Source organism: Danio rerio, chromosome 10, assembly GCF_049306965.1.
Source record: "Danio rerio strain Tuebingen ecotype United States chromosome 10, GRCz12tu, whole genome shotgun sequence".
Taxonomy (NCBI): Eukaryota; Metazoa; Chordata; class Actinopteri; order Cypriniformes; family Danionidae; genus Danio; species Danio rerio.
Window position 1 is genome coordinate 31,783,878 of NC_133185.1, and position 12,944 is coordinate 31,796,821.

General features: G+C 36.6%; 2 protein-coding genes across 52 annotated transcripts in view; both read left to right on the forward strand.

Moving 5' to 3' along the window:
- Positions 1-551: 551 nt before the first annotated feature.
- Positions 552-6,904, forward strand: fam89b (family with sequence similarity 89 member B). Of its 2 annotated transcripts, XR_012386376.1 has the most exons (3): positions 552-1,259; positions 2,501-2,989; positions 5,935-6,904. XR_012386376.1 is itself a non-coding variant. In XM_021472292.3 (2 exons), the coding sequence occupies exons 1-2, from the start codon at positions 1,005-1,007 to the stop codon at positions 2,768-2,770; spliced, it is 525 nt and encodes a 174-aa protein (XP_021327967.1). In that variant the 5' UTR covers positions 552-1,004; the 3' UTR covers positions 2,771-3,254. The 2 variants fall into 2 exon arrangements, 1 of the variants encoding a protein (XP_021327967.1); XM_021472292.3 differs by lacking the exon at positions 5,935-6,904 and having other exon boundaries at positions 2,501-3,254.
- A 4,103-nt stretch (positions 6,905-11,007) lies between these two features.
- ehbp1l1b (EH domain binding protein 1-like 1b) overlaps positions 11,008-12,944 on the forward strand; it is a 51,679-nt gene continuing 49,742 nt past the window's right edge. For all 50 annotated transcript variants that reach the window (XM_021479360.3, XM_021479361.3, XM_073914802.1 and 47 more), the window contains exon 1: positions 11,008-11,362. In XM_021479360.3, coding sequence (XP_021335035.2) covers positions 11,259-11,362 — 104 coding nt within the window. In that variant the 5' untranslated portion in view covers positions 11,008-11,258. The remainder of the gene's footprint in view (positions 11,363-12,944) is intronic.

The following is a 12,944-nucleotide window of genomic DNA, read 5'->3' on the forward strand; positions in this document are numbered from 1 at the left end:
CATTCTTTTGTTGATCACAAGTAGGTCATAAACATGTAAAGGGAGATTAAATGACAGTTTTCATTTTGGGTGAACTACCCCTTTTAGTGTTTCTTGGAAAAATGTTCTGTATTTTTGCCTTCTGACACTTTTAACGCTTTACCTCTAAAACTTGATTCTGATTGGCTGTAATTGTTTTTGTTATCGAACATTTGAAATTGTTATACGTCAATTTTTATGTTAAAAGTCAGATTTCAGATGACGACACTGCAGCGTGCACTTATGAGAAACAGTTTTGTCGTGAGTTAGTGTGACAGTTAACACACTTGACTTAAATGCAGTGTAAACACGTTTACACCAAGTAAAGTCAAGGGTCAGATTAAAACATTAAAAATGATTGAAACCGATGAAAACGCTTCAAAAGGAAGAGCAGAACAGCATCAGACGCTTGACAGAAAAGTGTGAAACAGCGCCTCGCCGTGGCCAAAGCGCGCACCGGGCGGAGAGATGCAGTGGGCGAGGTTTAGCTGTAACGTTACAAGACAAAAGAAAACGATAAACGAAAACAAAGCGGGGCGCCTTGATCTCCTATCCAGCGTTTCCTGACCGGTTTGGATCATATCCACTGGCAGAGCTTCGTTTTTATCTCCAGCATTACTAACGCGCTGATTTACGAAGACATGCAAATAAGGATAAGCGGAAAATCACCTCCTCCTGAAAGAGCAGAGATTATTGAAGAGGAATGATCTAATAGTGTAAACGAGGTATTGTTAATAGTTTTTTCAAAAGCAGAGGATACACTGAAGAACAGCGCTGACACGCACTCTTCTGTTCATTTTTCCGGACATTTGATTTGATCGGTGACAGTTTGTCGCATTTGTAAAAGGTCATCCGTGTGCTCAAAACACCTTAAATATAAGAAAGGCTGTGCATTTAATATCAGTTGGATATCTCGGAAATACATGAACAAAACAACAGCACCGGGCCTGATATAGTGAGAGCGTGTTTGTATTTTGAGGAGGGAAATGAACGGGTTTCAGTGCAGTCCAGCGGAGTGTCCGGCTGGCAGCGTCTGCCCCGTTGAAGGTTTGCCCCCGTTACCGAAAGGACTGAGCGGTATCCTAAACTCCAGCGGCGGGTCCTGGCGGGACATTGAGAAGGTCTACAGCAAGAGGACCCGCATCCAGGCGGACATCAGCAAGTCCAGGGTCAGCGACTGCCTCGAGCGGAGCAAACCGGCCAGTCTGGACGCAGCGCTGGCTGTTCTGCGCAAAGACATGGTGAGTGAGAGACAGAGAGAGAGAGAGAGAGAGAGAGTGAGAGTGAGTGAGTGAGTGAGAGAGAGAGAGAGAGAGAGAGAGAGAGAGTGAGAGACCCGCCTGACTGCGCCACTTTAACGTCACTCACCCCGACTGCGCTGATTATGTTGGGTCAATGAGGAATCAGCGGCAGATCTGATGAACACAACCCGATTTCAATTGAGTTTAAAATGTATGCTAAGATCTTAGATGTAATGTTTGTATTTATGCTGCTTTCATACGTTAACGACACAAAAAAAAATCTATGAAAATATTCATAGTTTTAGGGTTCTTCAGTGTACAAATATTTTTGCTGATTGTTCAAACTAATTATTTAAAATGAGCTGAATCAACGCAATTGTTGGGTTTTTATTGGTGGGGGGTAACGTAATTGTTTTATGTTTAATCCACTTCAATTTTTAAAAACATTCAAGTAACTAAACTTTTTGTGTTGGGACAACATAAAGGAATTGTTGAAGCTAATGGACAGTTAGTGATTGCTCTTAAGAGATAATTTATTAGGTGCATGTCTATGGTGCTGATTTGGAGTAGTCAATTAACTTAAGTTGCATGTTTTTGAATGGTGGGAGGAAACCGGGGAACCCGAGGGAAACCCACGTGAGCACGGAGAGAACGTGTAAACCCACACAGAAACGGCTGGCTTGGTAAGGACTATAACCAGGGACCTTCTTGCTGTGAAGTAACAGTGCTAACCACTGGGCCACCGGGCCACCCATCCAGAAAAGGAGGAGGAGTAGAGGTGGAAGGGAAGATTTTTCAACACAAAGTTGGTTGTTATATGGAACTTAGGGTATTTATAGTGGCTTAGGAATCGTCTGATTGGTAAATCATAAATTGGATAATGCGGGACTAGCGGCAAGCATTCATAAGCACGTGATCTTCTCAATATTAGTTTATAAATAAACTTCACTTGTTGATTGAAGGGCATTTTAACTTTTAAATTAACGTAAATATTAGGAAATGCATGTTTTGTATATGCATGTTGTATTAAAAAAAAATCTAAATAAAATAATGTTTCGTACAGAATGCATTTTTGTGCTGACATTTGTAAAAATCTTTTTTATAATATTTAAAGGGAGTTTCTTCCCCCATAAATTAATTATACCAGCTCATCAAAACAACTATATATAAATATTGTAGTTTATTTCTAGTTCAAATATTTGTGAATCCACAGAGCTCATGTCTCCATGTGTCTGTTGCAGGTTGGCCTCCGGCAGTTAGACATGTCCTTGCTGTGCCAGCTGTGGTCTTTATACGAGTCCATCCAGGAATACAAAGGAGCCTTCCAGGACATCTCGTCCTCCCTCTGCGAGAGCTCCTTCAACACCGAAAATGGTTATTCTGAAGAAGAAGAGGAGGAAGATGAAGACGACCATGAAGCAGAGAGAGGAGACACACCGCTATCCTTTCCTCAACCCGCACAAAACTCCAGAGACCAGTGGATCAAAGACTCCTTCCACATCCCCATTTAAATCAAGCATGAGTCCTGGATCTGACGTCCCACGATCCTCTGTGACAAACATGACCCCATTGTTTGAAGGACAGAATGAAACAAGGCCTTTATTTTTGTAGGATACCATTACAATGGATATTGTAGGTTTGGAAAACCGTGTGAAGTAAAACAACCGGATGAGGACTGACAGGAAGAGGATGTTATGGCCAGAAACAGTCTGGGATGTTTATTGCTTATGGTAAAGAGTGTATGCATCAAAAAACAAAATTAGAGACATGCCTTACATATTATTTTAGCATCAAATCACTATATCATTGTGTTACATTACATAGATGTGTCAATTTCACACTTATCTATTTTCTTTATCACGCATATACCAGCATTTGAGATACTTTATTTTTATTATTCTATATTATTTTTTGCCACATGTGCTTTCATTAGTAACTTAAACACTAAATGTGCATTTTATACAACATTAAAATAAAATATGTAAAATTTAGGCACATGATGGTATCATTTTCTCTTCTTATGATGTTTAAAAAAGGTTACTTTAGCCCTCCTATTAACCTACAATTCTGGTAACACTTTTTATCAGCATTTTAAACTTCCAACAAGTAATTTACTTTTTTTTTTTTTTTTTTTTACTAAAAGGCTTGTGTACAGTAATTTATGCCATGTTTGACTTCTTAAAAAGACCTTAAAATAACCCAGTGCCCCCTCCCCCACTCCCTGCCTCTTATACATCCAGATTACCCATTGTCAAATTGGCAAATCGCCATGAACTATTACTACATTACCATTAGGATAAACCTGGTTACAAAATAAGTACAGGACATTGAAAAAAAGGCTAATTTCATGTTTACAGATGCCTCATTCAGACACATCCTCCTGGTCACCAAACGGTCGCTGTCGCTCGTGTAGTCGGTGCTTCCCGAAAGTCGCTCGCTCTCCATTGAAATGAACGGTCTCTTGTCGCTTTGCTGCTGCGACTCACTCGTATTGTGAATGAGGCTGGAGTCACTCATTAATTCATTTTATTTTCGGCTTAGTACCTTTATTAATCAGGGGTCGCCACATAGCGGAATTAACTGCCAACTTATCCAGCATATGTTTTACGCAGCGGATGCCCTTCTAGCTGCAACTCACACTGGGAAACACCCATACACTGTAGCCAGTTACTGTAGCCACTGTAGCTTACCCAATTCACATATACCACATGTTTTTGTACTTGTGGGGGAAACCTGAGCACCTGGAGGAAACCCACGCGAACACAGGGAAAACATGCAAACTCCCCATAGAAATGCCAACTGACCCAGCCGAAGTTCGAACCAGTGACCTTCTTGGTGTGAGGCAAGAGGGCAACCCACAGTGGCTGATCCTTGTTTTCTTCCAGCAATTTAAACTTCCAAAATTTAAATTATTTATTGTTTTTTTTTTTTTACTAAAAGGTTTGTGTAAAGTATTTTATGCCATGTTTGACTTCTTAAAAAGCCCTAGAAATAACCCAATCCCCATAAAAAGTACTATTAAAGTGTTAACAAACAATAGGCTAATGTACCAAAAACATGATTACACTTTTACTTAAACCCCACAACAAGTCAGTGCTATTGTAACCCAGCAATGGGTTACCAGTTGACAATTTAGTTTTAGTGAGTAGATTAAAACTTTATACCTGCTAAAAATCATTTGGAAGTTTAATTATTTTTGAGCTATTAAACATGAACTAATTCATGTTTATGTATTAAAATGCTGGGTTGCTGTAATCCAACATTGAGTTACAACAACCTATTAAGACTGATAATAATTTACAAGTTCATCATCATCATTTATTCATTCATTATCCTTCAGCTTAGCGCTTTTATTCATCAGTGGTTGCCACAGCAGAATGAACCGCCAACTTATCCAACATGTTTTACACAGCAGATGCCCCTCCAGCTGCAACCCACTAGCTACTGGGAAAGTTTTCATCATCAGTTTAGTTTAATTAACATGGAGCCTTCTTGTAAAGTGTTAACTAACAGTAGGCCTGTAGTACTGTGGTTCAAACACAATAAAAGTATGGTTTATTTTTCTGTAGCTTAGTAATTCCAACTAAAAGTTTAGTTGTCTAATATTTTATAACCCAAAGTCTCAAAAAAACACATTGTAAACAGCAGATATGATCGAATCAGCCTTTAGGTGGCACTCATTTCCTTCCTATGACTTTGTAAATGGTTCTTGTTTTCAGTCAAGATGGAAATAACCACTCCGTGAAGCATCGTTTTTCCATATCGCCCCGTTCAGATTCCTCTCCTGTAATGTTTATCTTTGACTCATGCCAGACACATTCCATCTGATTAAAATAATTATTCTGTTTGTACTGAGGTACAGAGCTTTTTTGAGGCTCTTTCTCATTAGGCCGCGAGTATAAACAAACTGTTCTTGCTAACTATTCTTGTACTTATTAGGAAACACTGCTAGCTTTTGAGTTTGGGAGAGATGATGGTGATGAGAGGAACAAGCTCAGACACAGGCCAGAGTTTACTGTAAAGACTCTTCACATAACTGATATAATTACTAACACAGGGGCTGCATGTCCTATAATTAGTTTTTATAAAGACTTTAGCTATGTAATAGTCACGGTCACCATAAGTGTGCTTATAACTAAATGATGTGTATTTGAAAGAGTAGTTTAGAAATTAGCAAATTGTAGTTTTTGGTTTTGTTAGAAGCAAGTCTATACCAGTTTACTATGTAATAATACACCACAGCAGAATTCATTTTAAATAGCATTATTATAGCAATAACATTTCATTTCATTAGCTGATGGCAATGGCCAAAAGTAAATACGATCTTATTTAGACCTACATTAGTGCATATTTTATATGATCTGATAAGATTTTATGTACAGTGCTAGGCTGTTTTAACCTAGTTTTCAATTATACTGCACATTTTTCATTACAGTAAACTATAATGTCTTTGTAGTTTGCCATTTAACTAAGCCAATTAATTATTTGTTTTTATTTTATTTTTAGACCAAATAGATTTTTCCCAGCTGAGTTAACTTATTAACTTATGTTTGCAAATTTTACATGAGCTAATATTTATTTGTTTTGTATTAGTAAAAAAAAAATCCTAACGTTATTTTTAAGAATGCAGCTTTGGTTGCATTTCTGACATTTTATGTCTGTTGTGGTTGAGCAGGTGGATAAAGTACACTGCCAATCAGGAAGGTGAAGATCTCTGTGCTCACTGCAGCTGCTCTAACGGTGTGTGCTTTAAAATACAGCAGATTTTATTGAATGTTTCCTGTCTGCTGCTCCAGTCGAAGAGGTCTTCTGTTTGAGTCTTTGCAGGTAAACGACAGGAAACAAAGCTCTTGGCAGCTTCACAGCGCTGAACATTCATCATTGTGCCACAAGCCTCACGCACGTGTCAAAACCTTGCTCTTGACTCATTAAAACACTCACTGTACTTTCCACGCCGCTGTTTCTTCAGGGAGAGTGTTTCTCTCTCTCTCACAATTGCTCATATTTGGTATGACGACGTGATTAAGAGTTGAAGGATGTGGCATTCTTCTAAAGCTCTCCCATGCCTCTATAAATAAAACACAGATGTACAAGACATTGTTGGAAACTCTTACCAAGGTACATCTGTTAAAACTAAAGGTCATGTTGCAATCTTTTTAGTCTTTTTGATGGGGTAAATATGCACTTTCAGCCCTTTAATAAATCTTACAGGCATAAATATTATGGCAGATATCATTGAACACTTTTTTTAAACATACTTGTTTTTTTGGTTGTTTAAATTTTAAAAAGACATTCCAATCCTTATAAAAGTGATTTGTATCTGAACTGGTCTACTGTTGGTCAAGCTCCAGGTTAAATCAATCATAAATCATATTACGAATATTTCACAATTATACCAATTTAAAACATCTGTTTTCTATTTGAATAAATTTCAAAACAGGATTAATTTTAAGCACCATTACTCCAATCTTGAGAGTCACATGATTCTTCAGAAATCATTTTAAATACTGGTTTGCTCTTCAAGTATCATCACTAATTATTTTCAGAATTGAACAATGTTGCAATTGAAAGTCATTTTAACATCTGTTTTTTAAAATATGTTTTTATAACATTATGTTTGTTTTAATAAACCTAATGTCTTTTCTGATTAAAAGAATCAATTAACTTAAAAAAACACTGCATGCATATATAAATTCATGCTCGCATCACCTAGTTTTTAGAATAGTTAAGAATTTGAACAGTATGTATCATTCACAGAAAATGGATATTTCCTGTTGGTTTGCTCCCCTTCAGGTCATTCAAGATGAAGGTGACTTTTTATTCAGGTTTTTTTTTTTTTTTTTTTGATGATGATGATGATGATGATGATGATGATGATGATTTATCAATTGAAAGTACTAAACTAAAATCTTTTTAGTTATAAATAGATAGATATAGATAAAATCTATAGGTAAATAGAACTTATAGATAGACAGAACGTATAGATTGATAGATCTTATAGACAGAACCTATAGACAGAAATTAAAGATAGAACTTATAGATAGAACTTATAGCTAGATAGAACTTATAAATGGGTAGAACTTATAGCTAGAACTTATAGATAGAAGTTATAGATAGACAGAACTTACACATAAAACTAATAGATACACAGAACTGTTAGATAGATAGAACTTATAAATAGATAGAACGTATAGATAAACAGAACTTATAGATAGAACTAATCGATAGACAGAACTTATAGACAGACAAAATTTATAGATAGATAGAACATAGATAAACAGAACTTATAGATAAAACTTATAGATAGACAGAACTTATAGGTAGAACTTACAGACAGATATAACGGTGAGATAGATAGAACTTATAGATAAACAGAACTAATAAATAGAACTTACAGATAGAACTTACAGATATATAGGTTAGATAGATAGAACTTATAGATAAATAGAACTGATAAATATAACTTACAGATATAACGGTTAGATAGATAGAACTTATAGATAAACAGAACTTTTAGATAAACAAAAATTATAGAAAGAACTTATAGATAAACAGAACTTATAGATAGGCAGAACTTATATATAGAACTTATAGATAGATAGAACTGTCAGACAGATGGCACTTATAGATAGAACTTATAGATAGACAGAACTTATAGACAGAACTTATAAATAGATACAACTTATAGACAGAACATATAGATAGAACATATAGACAGAATTTATACTTACAGATAGATAGAACTTATAGATAGATTTTATACATAGTTCACCCAAAAAGACCTCATTATTTGCTTATCCCCAACTGATTCTAAACTTTAATGAATTTCTTTCTTCAGTTGAACACAAAGAGAGATATACTGAAGTATGTTGAAGGAAAACAGTCTTTGACTTCCACAGTATTTTTATTTCTCTGAATGTCAAACTCAAAGAGGCTGAGGATGGAGAATGTGTTGATAAAAGAATTTAATTTTTTGGGTAAACTGTTCCTTTTATTATATCAAACCCTTGTTTTTTTTTACACCTGTACAGTACTCTGAGGTGTTGTGGTGTGTCATTATAAGGATGTGGATTTTCTTGATCCACCTAGTGAGTAAGCATTTATTACAAATGAGCTCATGTCTTGCTCGGACACAAACCCTGCCTGTGAAGCCCAGCAAAGGGAGGGAACCATTTTGGAAACTCATCATCATGACCATAATGACAGTTTCCCAGCGGACTTAAGTTTGTTTGCTAGATTTAAATGAGCTAACTCATACTTGTGCATCTGAAATTAGTCTGCAAACTGTGTCCAACAACTCCCATAACAAACACTAACAGTTTCAAACAATCAGATAATCAGTCAATAATTATTTTGATTTTCAGATTTATAATGGAGTTAGCAATGTAAAAAGTTAGCAGACAGGACGAGGTCACTGTCACCCAGGAATATGACTAAGGAGGTCACCGATTTGGATTCTAGGTCATCAGCTGAGCCAAATGTTTGTACTCCCCCAATAACTCACAAGGCACTGCTCCTTCCATCCCATCAGCTGCTTCTGTCTGTTTATCCCTCACTCTCAGACATCTAAAATAGACCCTGTGTAACTCGAAAAATCCCCCTTGCCGACGTCTACTAAAAATACCCACTGTGATCAAGGACTGGACAGTCCCACACTGCTGCTCCAGATCATTAAGTTAAATAAATAATGCTTTTGGCAGCGTTGTTCATTATTTTACCCATATAAAAGTTCCAATACACATTATACAAATCCAAAATTAATAACCTATAAGTTTATTTCATGATATATCTGACTTCAGCCATTGTATTCTCATTAGATTTGTTTCCCTGTTTGCCTGAGTTGTCATTGCTATAAGTTGTTTGCTTATGTTGTCATAGCAATTCATTGTGACACTGATTTTTATCACATGCTACTAGTTTCTTTCATCAGTTACAATAGCTATATAGACCTCACAGCAAGAAGGTGGCTGATTCAAGTCCTGGCAGGGTCAGTTGCCATTTCTGTGTGGAGATTACATGTTTTCCCTGTGTTTCCTCCGGGTGCTCTGATTTGGGTGTATGGCCATACATGATGAATCCGCTCTATAAATACACATTACATTACATCAGTTGTGACAGTTTAGAAATATTCGGTCCATCTTTTCTAATTATGACTAGATTATCTTCAGATTATACTTTATTACAACAAATAATAAATGAGTTTATATTTCTTTTAATTCTTTCAGCAAATATTGCTGATTGTTCAGAGTGATGCAGACAGTTTAGAGGTTTATTAATTTCTTCTTTTAAATAATTAATAAAATGAATTAGATATCAGGCAGCACGGTGGCTCAGTGGTTAGCGCTGTTGCCTCACAGCAAGAAGGTCACTGGTTCGAGCCTCAGCTGGGTTATTTAGCATTTCTGTGTGGAGTTTGCATGCTCTCTTTGCGTTCGCGTGGGTTTCCTCTGGGTTCTCTGGTTTCCTTCACAGTCCAAAGACATGTGGTATAGGCGAATTGGGTAAGCTAAATTGTCCGTAGAGTATGTGTGTGAATGAGTGTGTGTGTGCATGGATGTTTCCCAGTTGATGGGTTGCAGCTGGAAGGGCATCCGCTGCGTAAAACATATGCTGGATAAGTTGGTGGTTCATTCCTCTGTGGTGACCCCAGATTTATTAAGGGACTAAGCCGAAAAGAAAATGAATAAATGAATGAATAAATGCATGAACGAATGAATTAAATATCAATGACATTTTTCAAAAACAGCACAAGCCCCATACCTTCCCCATCCCGCCTTGATCATTTAATAATTGTAATTAGTTTGTAGGTTTGTAGATTAAAATGAAAAATATATAATAATAATAATAATAATAATAATAATGAATAAATAAATAAATCTGCAATGGGTCGGAACAATGGCTCAGTGGTTAGCAATGTCTCCTCACAGCAAGAATGTTGCTGGTTCGAGTCCAGCTGGACCAGTTTGCGTTTCTGTGTGGAGTTTCCCCCACAATCAAAAGACGTGCTATAGGTGAATTGAATATATTGGCAGTAGTGTATGAGTGTGAATGAGTGTGTAAAACACATGCTGGATAAGTTGGTGGTTCATTCCACTGTGGTGACCCCTAATGAATAAAGGGACTAAGCTGAAGAAAAATTAATGAATGAATGATAAAACTGTAATATAGATTATAGGCTAATACATCAGTGCATCTCTGATAATAATAAATAATCAAACTTATAGAAATACCTATACAATTGTTTCTAATTTTAGTAAATTTACTTTTACAAACTCTATAAAAAAGTATTTATTTGCCGCCCATTGGTCGACAATTAAAAGCAAATGCCTTAGTTTGTTTATATAGTTATTTAATGTAGTAGCTTTTAGTTGTAAAATCATCATTTTAGATACTTCATGTAACTGCAAAGGAAATATAATTTCACAAAATACCTATTTATAACATGTGTCCTCTTTTGACCCCTACTAGATGCATCTCCTGACCCGTCATGATCAATACCTCCAGTACAGCTCTGAAAACAATGAGGGAGGTTTTTGCATACTGCTGCATCATAGGCGTGTTTGCATAACCCTTCCTACCTACTCCTGCACTTCTTCCTCCACTTTCATCACTTCATTGTCAGACAGCTGCTTTTAAAAACACTTCATCTCTTGACGCTCCATGACGCGAAAGATGAAGTCCTTCCTCTCTATTCCTTACGCACAGATGTTGCTTTTTGCACCAAGTCAACTAATTGCAATACACTGACAGTCTGCTCTGGTGTGTGTAACGTGATGCAGTAGTTTCCGTAAATGGTCTTTACTCGATGGCGACAGTTCGGTGGGACTGAGCCGCATGAGCTGCTGCTTGTGCTCCTCAGCAAGGACATTTCACTTCGCGAGCCACTTGACAGCCATATATTCGAGTAGTTTTTGTACTTTTTGTGCAGTGGCGGGACGGTAGAAAGCTTATTTCCATGCGCCTGACTTCATTCGCGGATACTGCATTTCCTACAGAAGAATGACTTCGGTGTGGAAAAGGTTACAAAGAGTTGGCAAAAAAGCCACCAAATTTCAGTTCGTGGCTTCGTATCAAGAACTTGTCCTGGAATGTACAAAGAAATGGTAAGTTATGATTTCTTTTCCGTTATAGCGCGCGTGCTTCCTAAATACGCAGTGCTGAAGGGCGGTTCTTCTGACTGAAACGGCTCCATGCGCGCACACTGAAGCTTGCTTTATTTCAGCGCCGTTATCGGAGATAATTCTGAATTAAACAATTAAACACAAGACTGGATATTTGGAATGTATTTGAAACGCATTGGAGAACGTTGACAGTGACACACACACAACACACCCCCACTTCCGCCTCCATCACTAGAGCTGTCAACGCTGTGAACATATGAACATCCATCGTGCTCAGCTAAGCTGAAAAAAGTGCTGCTAATTCCTTTTGTTTTTATTTACCAGACTATCATACGCAATATATTGTGGTACCAGAGTTTAGATATTGATTTAGTATTTTAATTTGAGGGGTGCTGCTTTCCTATCTGTTTAGGTGCTGTCATTGTTGGGTTATATTCAGATATTAAATTAACACATAAAACACAAAAATAAAACATAATGGAAAGTACTTTATTGCTCTTTATAGTACTTTAATGTACTTTATTGCAACTGAAATTGAGTGTTACCCCAGTAGACACGCAACGTCATAAAATGTTAATATTAGGTTAAATTTAAGTCACCAGCATTCAAGAACAATGTTATTTTGACATCCAATACTGACGTGAAATGATGTTGATATTTTGTTGACTTTGGGTTGTGTTGGAAAGTGACCAAAATCCAACGTTGAGTCAACATCTTAAACCAACTTCATATAAAGTCAAATACTGACATTTATTCGTCAGCTATGGCAACCAAAATCCAATGTCTAATAGACGTCATATTGATAACGTCCACAAAACATCAAGCTGTACATGATTTGATGGATTTGGTTGATTTTAGGTTGTGTTGGAAAGTGACCAAAATGCAACGTCTGTCTGGGTTCTGATGTCAACCTGATTTTTATTTCCAAACAGAATGCAACATCCCACAACGTTGAGGTACAATCGTCAATCTGATGTCATGATGACATTCATTATGTAGTGTTTACAATTATTGCTTGGTCAAACAAGTTTTCTATGTAAACTGCTGAAATAAAAGCATTGGGAAAAAAGAATTGGATTATTTCTGCTGTCTCGGTCTTATGTAGTTTAATCAGGAGACAGCTGTGCACCAAGCATGGGACAGACAGGGAGTGCTTCTGTCCTCATAATCATTAGAGGCACGTGTCCTTATATCTGTCCTTATCTGTGAACACAAGGAATTAAGTCTGATTGGATTTATAAAAGATGTTTTTCAATCGTTGTTACATGGCAAAGACAAAAGCTCTGTCTTTAAACTAGATCAATGTAATCAAATCACTTTATCATCTTATATAGTGTAACACAGAGTCAAATCTTAAGTGCATTATCTGCTACAATCACAGTAATTTATAATCACAGGAAAAGACAATATGCTGAACTCTTGCCAATCAGAGTGTATACTTTAATTATATGTTTCTCATATTCGCACACATTTGGAGTGTTTGAATTTTTTCACGGATTTTAACTATTGGCGATTTTCTAAAAACAAGTCATGGCCTAGCAAATTAAGCAACCCTCTGTTATGC

Coding starts and splice junctions, on each gene's coding strand:
- fam89b (XM_021472292.3), top strand. CDS start 1,005: ATGAACGGGTTTCAGTGCAGTCCAGCGGAGTGTCCGGCTGGCAGCGTC. Junction 1,260..2,500: donor CTGTTCTGCGCAAAGACATG/GTGAGTGAGAGA, acceptor TGTCTGTTGCAG/GTTGGCCTCCGGCAGTTAGA.